At 37.5% G+C, this 12,824-nt stretch overlaps 1 protein-coding gene across 2 annotated transcripts in view; it reads left to right on the top strand.

Moving 5' to 3' along the window:
- The window catches only part of col12a1a (collagen, type XII, alpha 1a), an 82,502-nt gene extending 70,046 nt beyond the window's left edge, over positions 1 to 12,456 (top strand). For both annotated transcript variants that reach the window (XM_084392447.1, XM_084392448.1), the window contains 10 exons: positions 901 to 954; positions 1,518 to 1,571; positions 1,790 to 1,843; positions 2,810 to 2,881; positions 3,069 to 3,104; positions 4,022 to 4,088; positions 4,174 to 4,356; positions 4,753 to 4,830; positions 8,933 to 9,103; positions 11,740 to 12,456. In XM_084392447.1, the coding sequence (XP_084248573.1) occupies positions 901 to 954; positions 1,518 to 1,571; positions 1,790 to 1,843; positions 2,810 to 2,881; positions 3,069 to 3,104; positions 4,022 to 4,088; positions 4,174 to 4,356; positions 4,753 to 4,830; positions 8,933 to 9,103; positions 11,740 to 11,885 (915 nt within the window). In that variant the 3' untranslated portion in view covers positions 11,886 to 12,456. The remainder of the gene's footprint in view (positions 1 to 900; positions 955 to 1,517; positions 1,572 to 1,789; positions 1,844 to 2,809; positions 2,882 to 3,068; positions 3,105 to 4,021; positions 4,089 to 4,173; positions 4,357 to 4,752; positions 4,831 to 8,932; positions 9,104 to 11,739) is intronic.
- The last annotated feature ends 368 nt before the right edge of the window (positions 12,457 to 12,824 follow it).

Here is a 12,824-nt window from a genome sequence, read left to right on the forward strand (position 1 = left end):
TGTTTTTGAAAAAAGTTGCCAGCCATCGCCATCATTTTTTAAAATATTTTGTTGTATGAATATCTGAACATGCAATATATCAAAAGAAAGAACAGACCCTCTGCTTAAAAACAAAATAAAAAAAAACGTAATGCATTCTTTTTTATCAACATTTGAATGCGGGTAAGTTTCATTAAATAAAGCTAAAATCTGAGAAAAACACGTTTTTGAACACTACATCCAGATCGGATTCAGAACGATGATCGAAACATCCAGTAGATTAAGTAGATCGAGTCCATCAACACCCGCAAAGCTTCACAGTCGTATAGTTCGTCTTGGGTCGATGGTTCGTCCTGCTTCTTCTCCGCCTGTGTTTTGATCAGGAGATTCAGTACTCTTTCAGAAGATGCGTAATAGCGCCCCCTACCGTACAACAACGAAAACACGGAAATCCAGAAAATTCCGTCAATGGCGGGGAAAGAGTTAATTAGGATCTTTCTTAAGCCTGAAACAGTGTGATTGTTACCTTTAAGAGAATGTTGTAAAAATAAAAATAAGGCAATAACTTATTTTTATACATTGATTTAAATGAACACATTTAAAACTAGCTACTTTTTATGCATTACGTTTATGTTCTGTTTTTATGTTATGTCATACTTCTGCCTTTTTCGCTTAAGCGACACCAATTTCTACTCTATTCGTTGAAAGTGTTTTCTGTTTCTCTTTCTTGTGACCTTAAAATCCTGGCCCTGTCTGGCTACAGTACTGTAAAGTGCGGGTCTAATTTATGACTAAAAGCTCTGGACCCATTTATTAAACTGCTCCCTCTGTCATCCACGTACAGCCGAGTTGTAAATTCCTTTGAATGTCATGTAACAGAGGAATGAGTGTGAACGCTTGCTTCATTTCTTCTGTTTTCAGGGCCGGCCTGGACCTAAGGGGGACGCCGGTGACTCCGGTTTACCTGGACAGCGAGTAAGTGCTTTTTTCTTTGAGCTGTTTTTAATCAGCTTGTGAAATCTAGTCAATTGTGGTGCACAACAGCTGTGTTGGATTCTGAAAGGTTTCATAAACAGTGTTTAGGACATTTAATGTGCTTATCAGATAAATGGCTTTATGATTGGATCAATGCTTAAGCTCAGAAAATTATACCACACTTAACTTTACCTATTAAAGCACTGAACAATTGGCAAGTGCTCTTAAAGCTTAACAAAACAGAGCGGAACGGAACGATTGCTAACACCTTCATCATAACGTCATTTTATTTTTGACTTCCAAAAGAAATACACAGACAGAAACACAAATGACTGTTCTTTTTGCTGTACAGGATGAAGGCATTACTTTGCAAGACGTTTATTTGTACATGTATTCATATGGTTCAGTTGCTAAAGCCTTCCTTCTCTTCCATGGAAAGGTTGAGTTTAGTCATATCCTGACAATTTCTGAAATTGCTCAGGTTTGATCCACGAACAGCTACTTTGTTGTTTGAAACAACCACTGAATGATGAATGACACTAAGTATTTTTCCTTCTTCCCAGGGCCCTGTTGGCGCTCCAGGTCCACTCGGCCCTGTTGGGCCTTCTGGTGCAAGGGTAAGAAGTTTTTGACGTGCACCTTGAACTGGTTTGAAAGAGCATGTTTTCAGTCTCGTTCTCTTGTCAGACCGAGTTAGTCGGTTGTGTTAGGCCCATCTCAAGGGTGTGTTTAAACCTCTCCCAGAGGTAAATCATCTCCAGGATTGAACAAATCTTTGCTGATTTTATTAGCTCTGCATCTTGTACAGTTCATGATGACATATGTTGTTGTTCAGGGTCCGCCAGGAAATGAAGGCCCATCTGGACCAAGAGGTCCATCGGGACCAATGGTATGTAATGTGGAAGCTTTTGAATATCTGACGAGTGCGAGACCGTCATGTAGCCTGAGAAGTCAGCTGAAGTTTCTGCCATACATCAAATGACCTCTTCTTCCTTTTGTTAACTTAAATAACACACTTAACAGTGTATGAATTCCAGTGTAGCACAAAACAAATTGAACAGTTTTTGTTCATCATTTGAAACATTAAAATAAGAAATTTTGTAATATAATGCAATACACTTTTAATATGGCTTAAATGTCCAACTACACTGGAAAAAAAAATTGGTGTAGAAACAATTTTCACTCAGAAATTGTTAGGAAATTTCACACAAAATTACAAGGAAACAGCAAGCAACAATGAATTAAATGTGAAATATTGAAGTGGAAAGACTGAAGTATTATTTTCTTGTAAAATGTTCTCCAATAATCGTTGTTTTATTTACAAAAAATAAAAATTACGCTGTGCTTTTTGGGGTAAGGCTTTATTTTAAGGTGACATTGGGGACATTAAAGTTGGGGACATTAAATTTAACATTTAATTTGATATTCAACAATATTATTGATCTGCCTGCATTGACACCATTATATGAGAACCGAACTGAGCTGGACGATGACAATTTTGAAACAATCTGTATTGTAAAAAGCGCTATATGAATAAATGTGACTTGACATAGTTGCGAGTTACATGTCTTACTATAGTAATAACAGTAAATGATGCATAATTACAATCAACTGACACTAAACCTTAACCCTATAGTAAGTACATGTAGTTTATATATTAATATTATATTATCACATTATATCAATGTCATCTTAAAATAAAGTGTCCGTTTTGGAGCCACTTTCCCAGATCTCATGTCTAAGTCATTGCACACTGTTTATTAAAGGTCAACTTGATGCTGGTTCTCTGTGTTAGTGATTGTGAATGTTTATCAGAAACTGAGTCATTCTTACTGACTGAGATCCATATTTTTAGGGACAACCGGGATCACCTGGAATGCCAGGAATCACAGGAAAATCCGGAAAACCTGGAGACGCTGGCCTCCCTGTATGTACATGTTCAAATGGCTCATATTAATTCTCATTTTCTTGTTTAAAATTATTTATATAAATTCATTAATGAAAAGATAACATATGAATATATGTGCCAGTGAATATAACCAAACCTATGGTCACTAGCTACAGATCTGATTTGAGTGATTTCTGACTCATCTTTTCTCATCTGTTAATCACAGGGAGCTGTTGGCATCAAAGGAGAGAAGGGTGAAAGGGTAGGTGTCACCTTTATACACTTCATCACGGGAGTGCCTTTTAAGTACATTTAAAATATACTAACTCTAAATGCAATACTGAATAACACACTAAAATTGTATTTATAATCAAGTGCTTTACATGTGCTTTAATATGTTAGTCAATACATCAAAATAAGTGTACTTCATTAAAACATGACTTTAAGGGTGTGTTCACACTTGTGGTTCGGTTCACTTGGTTCATTTGGTCCGGGCCAAAAAAAAAAAAAAAAAAAAAAACATTTAGTCCTGGTCTGCATAGTGTTCACATTGGTATTTTTAACACTGAACCTAAAGACACCAAACCTAAAGTCATAGGGATACGTTCACAACCTGATTGGTCAGCTTTTTATGTACAGTGCTATGCATAAGTTTAGACACCCATGCTAAAGTTGACTAAAAAGAGGAATAAAAAATCATCTTTTGGAAATTGAACTTAATGCCTTAATTACAAAAATTAGGAAAAATCCAACCTTTAAGGACACCAGTTTTCTTTGTGAATGAATAATGTATCGTAAATAAATAAATGTTCTTCCTTAAAATACAGGGTGCATAAGTCTGGACACCCCTATGTTAAATTCCCATAGAGGCAGACAGATTTTTATTTTTAAAGGCCAGTTACTTCATGGATCCAGGATACTATGCATCCTGATAAAGTTCCCTTGGCCTTTGGAATTAAATTAGCCCCACATCATCACATAGCCTTCACCATACCTAGAGATTGGCATGGGGTACTTTCCATAAGATCATCTCTCAATGCAAATCAAACCAGCTATTAGGCTAACTGAAATAAAACCATGCCAATCTCTAGGTCAAAACTTCTTTTGCATGAGCAAACACACCTCACATTTTCTTCAGAAAATGTAAAAATCCCGTTTGCTCTGTTTTCTGTTTTCCAGGGAGATACTGCGTCACAGAATATGATGCGCTCAGTAGCAAGACAAGTTTGCGAACAACTAGTCAGCAGTAAGCCGCCTCAGCCTCTGCCTCTTTATGGATTTTCCAATGGATTTGTTCGTGTTAAAAATGAAAATGTTTGATTTGCTTATAGGACAAATGAGCAGAATCGATAATATGATGAACCAGATCCCCAGTAACTACAGGAGCAATAGCCCCGGTCCTTCCGGTCCTCCAGGCCCACCTGGCAACCAGGGAGCCCGTGGAGAGCCAGGTCAGCCCGGACCCAACGGGTTCCCAGGAAATCAAGGTGTGCCAGGGTCTCCAGGAGAAAGAGGTATGCACGCACTTGACATAGGATGACAAAATAAAGCATTCAGACTTTGGCTTGGTGGATAAAACATTGACTTACATTGAAAGAGACCAGAATATCATAGAGACTTAAAGCTGGGAAGCCACAAATCTCTTTACACCACCCTAGCATTGTGGTGCCAAGGTCTGCACACGGTTGACATTTTATCCAAAGGTGTAAATAGTTTTGTTGTGCAAAGTCGATCATTGAATTCCCAACTAAAATTAGCCAAAAAAAACTGAGAGAAATCTTTGATGCACATGATTGTAATACCACTTTTCCTTAAAATCAACCAGATGTATAGACTTGGTGTTTGACGTTACTGCCAATCAGTCACATATGGTATACATTTTTTTAATGCATTTACCCATAACATCCTAGGATTGCCGGGAGAGAAGGGTGAACGAGGAAGTCCAGGCATTGGCACTCGAGGACAGAGAGGATTACCTGGACCTCCTGGTATGTCTTCGTGTAACCTAACGCCACCTCATTTTAACCGCTCCATTTCACTGCTAATTATATCCAGAGTTTGTGCGCACACTTGTCTTTTCAAGGCTTTCAGCCTATCCAAAACCTCCTGATTAATGGATCCAATGCTAATGATCGTTAACATGTATTTAACAACTGTGATTTTCTGCGATGGGTAATTTCCATATCACAATGTTTATCATTCTGAGAGTATTTAGGCATGACAGATTAACATGATGATGAATCATTACGAAATGAATGGTCTGTTACGCAACTGACGGTATTAGTTTTTCCAGACGATCAGGAACAGCTTTTTTCCTCTGGATTGTTTGGATAGGTTGGCTCAAAAGTGTGCTAACCCCTCATCAAACTGTGTTGTGGCAGTTGGGATTAAGAGAACCTTAAGAGTTTGAAAAGGAAGTCAGCAGAAGTGTTTGCCTCAATAGGCCTGTAGCAAAATTCAGACAAATCATTTTTTAAGTCTGAGATATAAAAATAATTTGGGTATTTCTCTGTCCTGTGCTGTTAATGTGTGCCTCTTTAAGGATCATAAGTAGAATTGAGAATCAGGGGCTGGATTCAAGTTGAGAAATTTCTTAGGGACATTCTTACAAACTACTTGGAATTTATCTTAAGTGCAATACTTGAAAAAATCTTAAAGGCCCTGATATACTTGAAACTTGAATGGAATTTCAAAACAAAATCATAAAACTTCCAGAAAAGTTCACTCTGGCTGGTAAACACCTTCGAACTACCATTGCTCCCTGGCGATGATGTAATAGGTGGGCGTGGCTCTGAGGCTCCGCCTTCTTCGACATGGAATTCTTCTCCGGTTAATTTCTTCTGTTCAGTCCATCAAGGTCAGATGTCAGTGGGTAAAAACATGACAACACTGGAGAGACGCTTTATCGTGGACATTGAAGAATTAAAAGAGACACTGACACTGTTATTTTCTTGTTCAATTCTGTAAAGCTGCTTACTTTTAAACATTTTGTGCTATATAAATAGACGTGACTTGGCTGGAATGCTGAATTGCAGAGCTGCTGCAAACATATCACTATGATCAGATGCTTTCTTTACTGCTGTTTTTGCACCGCTGTCATTTTTATATTGTGTTTATTTTGTTATTGAGAGGAAAACTGTAGTTCATATATATACATATTCATCTGAAGGATGTTTTCCGCAAACATCTTTTTACCCCCAAGTGAAGAACGAAAAGATCTTCGTCATGAGTATATCAGGGCATTAAGAAGTTTTTTTTTTTTTGCTAAGAAGAAAAACGGCAGGCTTTGGTGTTATCTGATTGTTTGGCGGTTCTTGCTGAAGACTTGTGTATTTTGATTAGTTATTTTTAAAGTCAGCATGAAACAGAAGTTGTGATAGTCTTTTCTTCCCTATTATGACGTATATCCATGTGAAACGGCTTCTGGAACAAGAGCAAACGAAGGACGGGACTTGATTTTGTCCATGGGGAATTGATGGGATGGTTGTGGTTTGCTATTGGTGGATCTCATGTGAGTGACAGGTAGCCCCGCCCCTCTGCACATGAATTAAAAAAAGTGATAATGATGTGTACGTACAAATCATTTATAATAAATTCAGCAATATTACATAAAAATAAGAATTGTCAATGTCAACAAAGCAGCCTGTCTTAAGTCTATTGGCAAGAATTTTATTCTTAAAGAGTGTTTTGTGAATCCGGCCCCCGTTTTCTTTCCATTTTAACAAATACAAATACATTGTGACATTCGGTTCCATTAGCAGTTCTGGAACATCTGTGTTCCTCAGTCGATGTGGACAAAACACTGCATTAAATGCAAATTAAAGCACCAGAGCCACTGTCATGGCTTAGTGTTGTGAATCAATAGTAAAGTAATCTCATAATCTGACTGGTAGTGAATTCAATAAGAATTGTTGTCTAAACACTGGCCATTCTTTCTTGCTCAGAATTACTTAAAGAAGCGTTAACAGAACCATTAAGTGAAATCAGAATCGGGTACATCCTCTTATGATTAACATTCCTAGATTCCACAGCGTGGCCTGATTTACAGTGCCATGTTTTTTTCTTCTGAAGTTTATTTATATAGCACTTTATACAATACAGATTTTTTTCAAAGCAGCGTCACCAAAATAAAGAGGAAAATAACTTAGACATGAGATCTGGGAAAGTGACACTTTATTTTAAGATGACATTGATATAATGTGATAACATAATATTAATATATAAACTACATGTACTTACTATAGGGTTAAGGTTTAGTGTCAGTTGATTGTAATTATGCATCATTTACTGTTATTACTATAGTAAGGCATGTAACATGCAACTGTCAAGTCAAGTCATCTTTATTTATATAGTGCTTTTTACAATACAGATTGTATCAAAGCAGCTTTACAGTGATAACATGAAAATAATACAACAAAGTTTGTTTCTAGAAGAAAATTGCGTCATCGTCCACCTTAAGTAAGGCAGATCAATAATATTGTTGAATATTAAATGTCCCCAACAAAGCAAGCCTGTTCATCAATTGTGAGCAAAAGTTCATCAATTGTGAAACAAATGCATTGTAGCTGTAAGCATCTCTACAGTAGACAATAGAGTCATTAATCAGCTCAATTTACTTCAATGTTGATTTAATATAGTTTGATAACAGTGTAAAGACAATAGTGTCGTTGGTTACACCTTATTTCAATGGTCCACTTTATATATTCTACGTTAACACTTTACAATAAGGTTCATTAGTTAATGTATTAACTAACAATGAGTAACACATTACAGTATTTATTAATCTTTATTAGTGTTAGTTAATAAAAATACAGCTGTTCATTGTTTGTTCGTGTTAGTTCACAGTGCATTAACTAATGTTAACAAATACAACTTTTGATTTGAATAACGTATTAGTAAATGTTGAAATTAATATGAACTAAGATTAATGAATGCTGATGAAGTATCGTTCATTCTTAGTTTGTGTTAACTAATATTAAATAATGAACCTTATTGTAAAGTGTTACCCATTCTATTAACTATAGGTAACTTTGCAACTACATGTCAACTAGCTCTTATTAGAGTATTAGACTGTTAGGTTCGGGTTAGTAGAATAAGTTGACATGAAGTTGCAAAGTTTCTTACAGTCAGTTGAATGTCTGTTGGGGAGCATCAAAATATTAAGCAGACCGACTACTGCTAGTTGGCATGTTGGTGCAAACTTACTTATAGTTAGTAGAACGTCCAAAGTGGACTATCAAAATAAATTGTTATCAAGTCATTATCCAGTTTAATGCATTCTCATCCAATAGTGTCATTGAACTCAAATTGATAATATTTCTGAATATTAATTGTCTCTTGCCAGTTAGGGGCCCATGCAGAAGTTGTCACAATAATAATCAGCAACCTAATAAACACAAAAGCCTGGAAATAATTCCATTTTCAGTAAACAAGGCGCTTCCATTATCACAAGAAGCAAAGTTGGCCAGAATGGTAGTTTCCATGCTGAGTTATGATCAGAAGACCAAAGTAATCCAGTTATTAATAGAGGGAATTTGTACAGACAAGTTTTGAGCTCAGTCACTCTCGATACAGTCATCCCAGCGCAACACAAAGAGTCTGAATGAATTATCGGCTCCATGGCAACTCCAACAACACTCTGTTCAACAACTTTCTCCGGGGGGACACGTTCAGTTGCTATCCAGCATTTGCAAGAGCGAGCCTCTCGCAGAAAACTGTAAAGAAGTGGAAACAATGCCAAGAGCTCTCTGTGAATGAAATACACAGCCGTCGTATACGTACAGTAGGAGGAAGCTTGCGGTGACTCACTGTTTGTAGTTTGACTTGTGTTTTCTGTGGAGGCTTTATTGACAACACATGTGCTGACATCAGAGTGCGCAAGAGCGAGTCGAGGGACAGCATTCCAGTTCGGTTTATACCGTCTAGACAGAAAAGGGTTGGGGGGGTAACTCGCCCCTTCTTCCTTTTAATTAAGCAGTCAAAATATTTAAATTACAGTGCTTGAAATCAGTTTTCCCCTCCCACATCCAGAGGAAACCTAGAGGCGAAAACTAAAGGACGCTTTCTTACACCTCGTCTGTTTTTTTCCAGGGCCACCAGGGCAGTCTCAGACCGGGCCCCCTGGTCCCTCAGGCTCAGCGGGGCCCCGTGGCCCACCGGGACGGCAGGGTGGGCCTGGAGTCAGAGGACCGCCTGGACCTCCAGGATACTGCGACTCCTCCCAGTGTGTCGGCATGCCTTACAATGGACAAGGTTACCCAGGTACGGTTACAGTACGGTTGATTGAAAAGCTCTGTTCCCAAACCCAGTGAGCTCTCGTCAAGGGGTTTACCTTCTAAGGCAACATTCTGAATCAACACTCTTCATAGGCAACGACACAAATAGCAATGCTTCCACTGGAATTTAGAATTAGCATGTTGCAACACTGTGACACTCTAATAAGCGTTATAATCAGGGTTTGAAATTTATGTTTCACTCACCGGCCAATTTGGCTACTACATTTTTAAGTTACCGCCCATTCAGAACTTATACAAATCAAAAAAAGAAAGAAATTCCAGATTAACTACGTCACAGCTTATATTATAAAATTTGGATTTCATACATTAAATTCTTATTCAAACAAAATCCTGTCATCCAGCCATCTCCTCCCTTCCTCTTTCATCCTCATCACCAAAAATGTGTTTTAGGTGGACAGATCAATTCAGTACAAAAAACATATATATTTTTAGGATGTTGGAAAATAACAATGTCTTTTCTGTTAACCAGATGTTTTTTGATCTTTGCTATCGCTTCAAAAGCAAATGAACAAGATTCTACGCAATACGCTGTATTTTATATATCATGATGACTCATGAGTTGAGTATTTGTGCTAAATCTGCGCAGATTTGGCTTACACGAACATCCCCAGCAAAGTGAGTAAACATAATAAGTAACACGCCAAATTGGCTCGTGATTTGACGGCATTACCCGCCACAGTGGATTTTTACCTGCATTTGGCGGGTTGGCGGGTGTTGATTCCAAACCCTGATTATAATACAAAGCACACGCAAATATTTGGGCAAAACGGTAAACACAAACCAATTACCTTTCATTTTGCTGAAATATAGGGTAAGATGGGAGATATCGCCCTTAAGAACAGTGTGCAAACTGTAATATATTAAGATATAATTAGTTATTAAGGGAAATTAATAGAAACAAAAAGCTTTGTGTGCTCGTCGTCTCCTGATCAGGACCCGACATAGATACATATAAAGTCTGAAGCAGTGTTAGGAGGAAACTCAGTATATCCCTGCAGTGTCATAAGATCAATTCCACTCTGAAGCTTGTGATATATAAACGCACACATCAACCCCATCACTTTATTTAGTGTTCATGTAAACAGTATGTTCAGATTCATCAATCGGAAAACAATTTCAAAAGGCAAACGAAGCTACTGACACTGTCAAAACTGCGCTAATTAAACGTCACCGTTTCAGTCGATGATTTTGAAACAGAATTACTTTTAAAGAATAGCGAAGATGTTTGAAATGTACTTCAAACCCATGGAATCATAGAACATAACCCCATGAATTACAATAAGAAATAAATTGAAAAATAATAACACTATTAACAACATGCCACTTCTGTCCCATCTTACCCCAAGGGTCTACTTTTAAAAAACAACAATATTTTTGACTTCATAAATCTAGAATCATGAATGTGTCCACAAATAGACACAAAAACATTGTTGTTCAACATGTTCCAGAAACACAAAGTTAGATCATTTAACCTCAAAACTTTTCCATGTTCAAATTCAGATGAAATGACTGAATGAATGAGAGCATTAGATGTTCTTTTATAAGACTGCACAATGCTGTCTATCTAGGCAGCTCACTGTGGTTTGGAACAGAGCTCTATTGTAAGCGACTAATGATACGATCGCCATGTGTTTGCTTAACAATATAGCTAATCTATCAAGAACGGCATGTTTACACTTGAAGGAAGTCGTTTTGCCACTGAACTAACCCAATCTTTAACCCATTTCAGGTTTTGCGTAGTATGCTATCTAGACTGCCTGATCCCTTACCTGAAGTTAGCACTCGCTCATGAGCTTATAAGGATAACCACCATGGATATGATTTCTGAATATTTGCTGGCCAACTATAAAAAAAACAATCAAAACCAAAGAAAGGACCGGACTGCCACTAACACCAGCTGAGCGCTACTATATCATACTGGAGCCAGTGATGGTTTCGTACCCGTGGCCTGTTTGCATCTAGAGCAGCAAGAAAGAGCTTCGTTTTGCTGAGGACGCATGTGAAACTACTAACACTGAGCGTTTATGTTAACAGTGTTCAACAGTGGTTGCTCTTTATGAGGGGGAAATGACTGTAAATAAACTAATTGTGCCTTGTAAATGTTAAATCGATGACACAGTGGGTTAGAAGTAAACATGTTAACATCAGTCATCAAGCTTGCACCTGATAACTTGCTTCTTGCTGATCGCTGACGTTTCATTTTTTCACCTTCCATGATACGTGCAGGCAACTTGCGCTCAGGTTACAAATGTAGTGTGTGCCACATTAGCATATGCAACCACGAAGTTTTCGGTGTGCGTTTTTCTTTAATTCGGGGTTTTTTTTTGTATTGTGATTTTATAGAATTGTGCGATACCTCACAGAGATCAGCAAATTTTTACACATGTATGTTTTGAGTAGTTCTAGTTCTAGTCTAGGAGGAAAAATCCAACGCAAAGTTGTGGACAACTGCGGAATGGATTTAGTATTTGGTTAATGTAGACGTTTTTTTTTTTTTTTTTATTATTATTATTATTAACACTATGTATAAATGAAGAGTTGAAATGACATGTTGGAACCCAAAAGCACATGCTCAGCTGGCCAAATAATATTTCCAAGCAGGCCCCTACCAGCCAGAACCTGAAACCTACGTAGTGCCCATTCCAGCCCAGCCGTCGGAAGATATCGAGACACAGTCGCCAGGTTTACGAAACCAGCGTGGAAAAAGATCGCTATCAAGACAGGAACCTGAAAGAATAGAAACATAAAGGGAAAGTGTGTCTTCTGTACTGTCAAAAACTGCATCTTTTAACACAGTCAAGCGGAGAGACGGAGATCCAACTCTCTTTTCCTCGTGTGCTTGCCGACGGTTCCACAATGTGTCTTTGCTTGTAACATAACTGCATTTTGTATTTGTTCAGTAACATGTCCTATAACACTATGAACTGATTCCTTGCACATTTGAGAGTTTGCGAAGTGTAAACGTGCTTGCCGCGGTGCAATTTGTTGTTGTTCTTTTTCTCACTTCACTTCTTGATTCTTAGACCTGGCTTTTGTTTTGCTATCCTAAACCAAATATTTATCTGTTGTATACCAACTCGCTCCAAAAGAGGAATTGCATGCCTGTGTTGTATATTTAGTAAGGACGTTTACACCAGAATATAGTTGTTTTTCCCAGTGATATCAGTTGAAATGCAGTTGGAATTTGTTGCAAGTCTACGGACATAGAATAGCTTTTATCATGTCTGAATTGCACGTTGTGAATTCCACAGCCTTATTTTCTTATTTATTTCTGAATCAGAAGAGGCATTTTTCAATAAAACTACTGAAAATGTTTAATTGCTGTTGTGATCTGTTCTTTCATATTTAGTTTACTTTAGTTTTCCTGAGTTTGAATTGAAGTAGCAAATAGGATTGTGATAGAAATGCAAATTAGAATGGAATTAAGTGAATTTCAAAGGAACTTTTAGGGATGCACCGATATGAAAGTTTTGGCTGATACGGATAACCGATAATTCTTTACATTTGAAAGCCGATAACCGATATATCGGCCGATAAATCTGAATTTTTATATCATTTTTGAAAGCGTGATCACAAAAACAAAAGTCTCACCGATAAAAGCCATGTCCAAAACACACAATTATAACGATGTTCTCATTATAATTTTATGTAGCCTATATGCTGCACATGTTGCACTTTTTTGAAGT

Source organism: Rutilus rutilus (genome assembly GCF_951802725.1).
Source record: "Rutilus rutilus genome assembly, chromosome: 21".
NCBI classification, from domain to species: Eukaryota; Metazoa; Chordata; class Actinopteri; order Cypriniformes; family Leuciscidae; genus Rutilus; species Rutilus rutilus.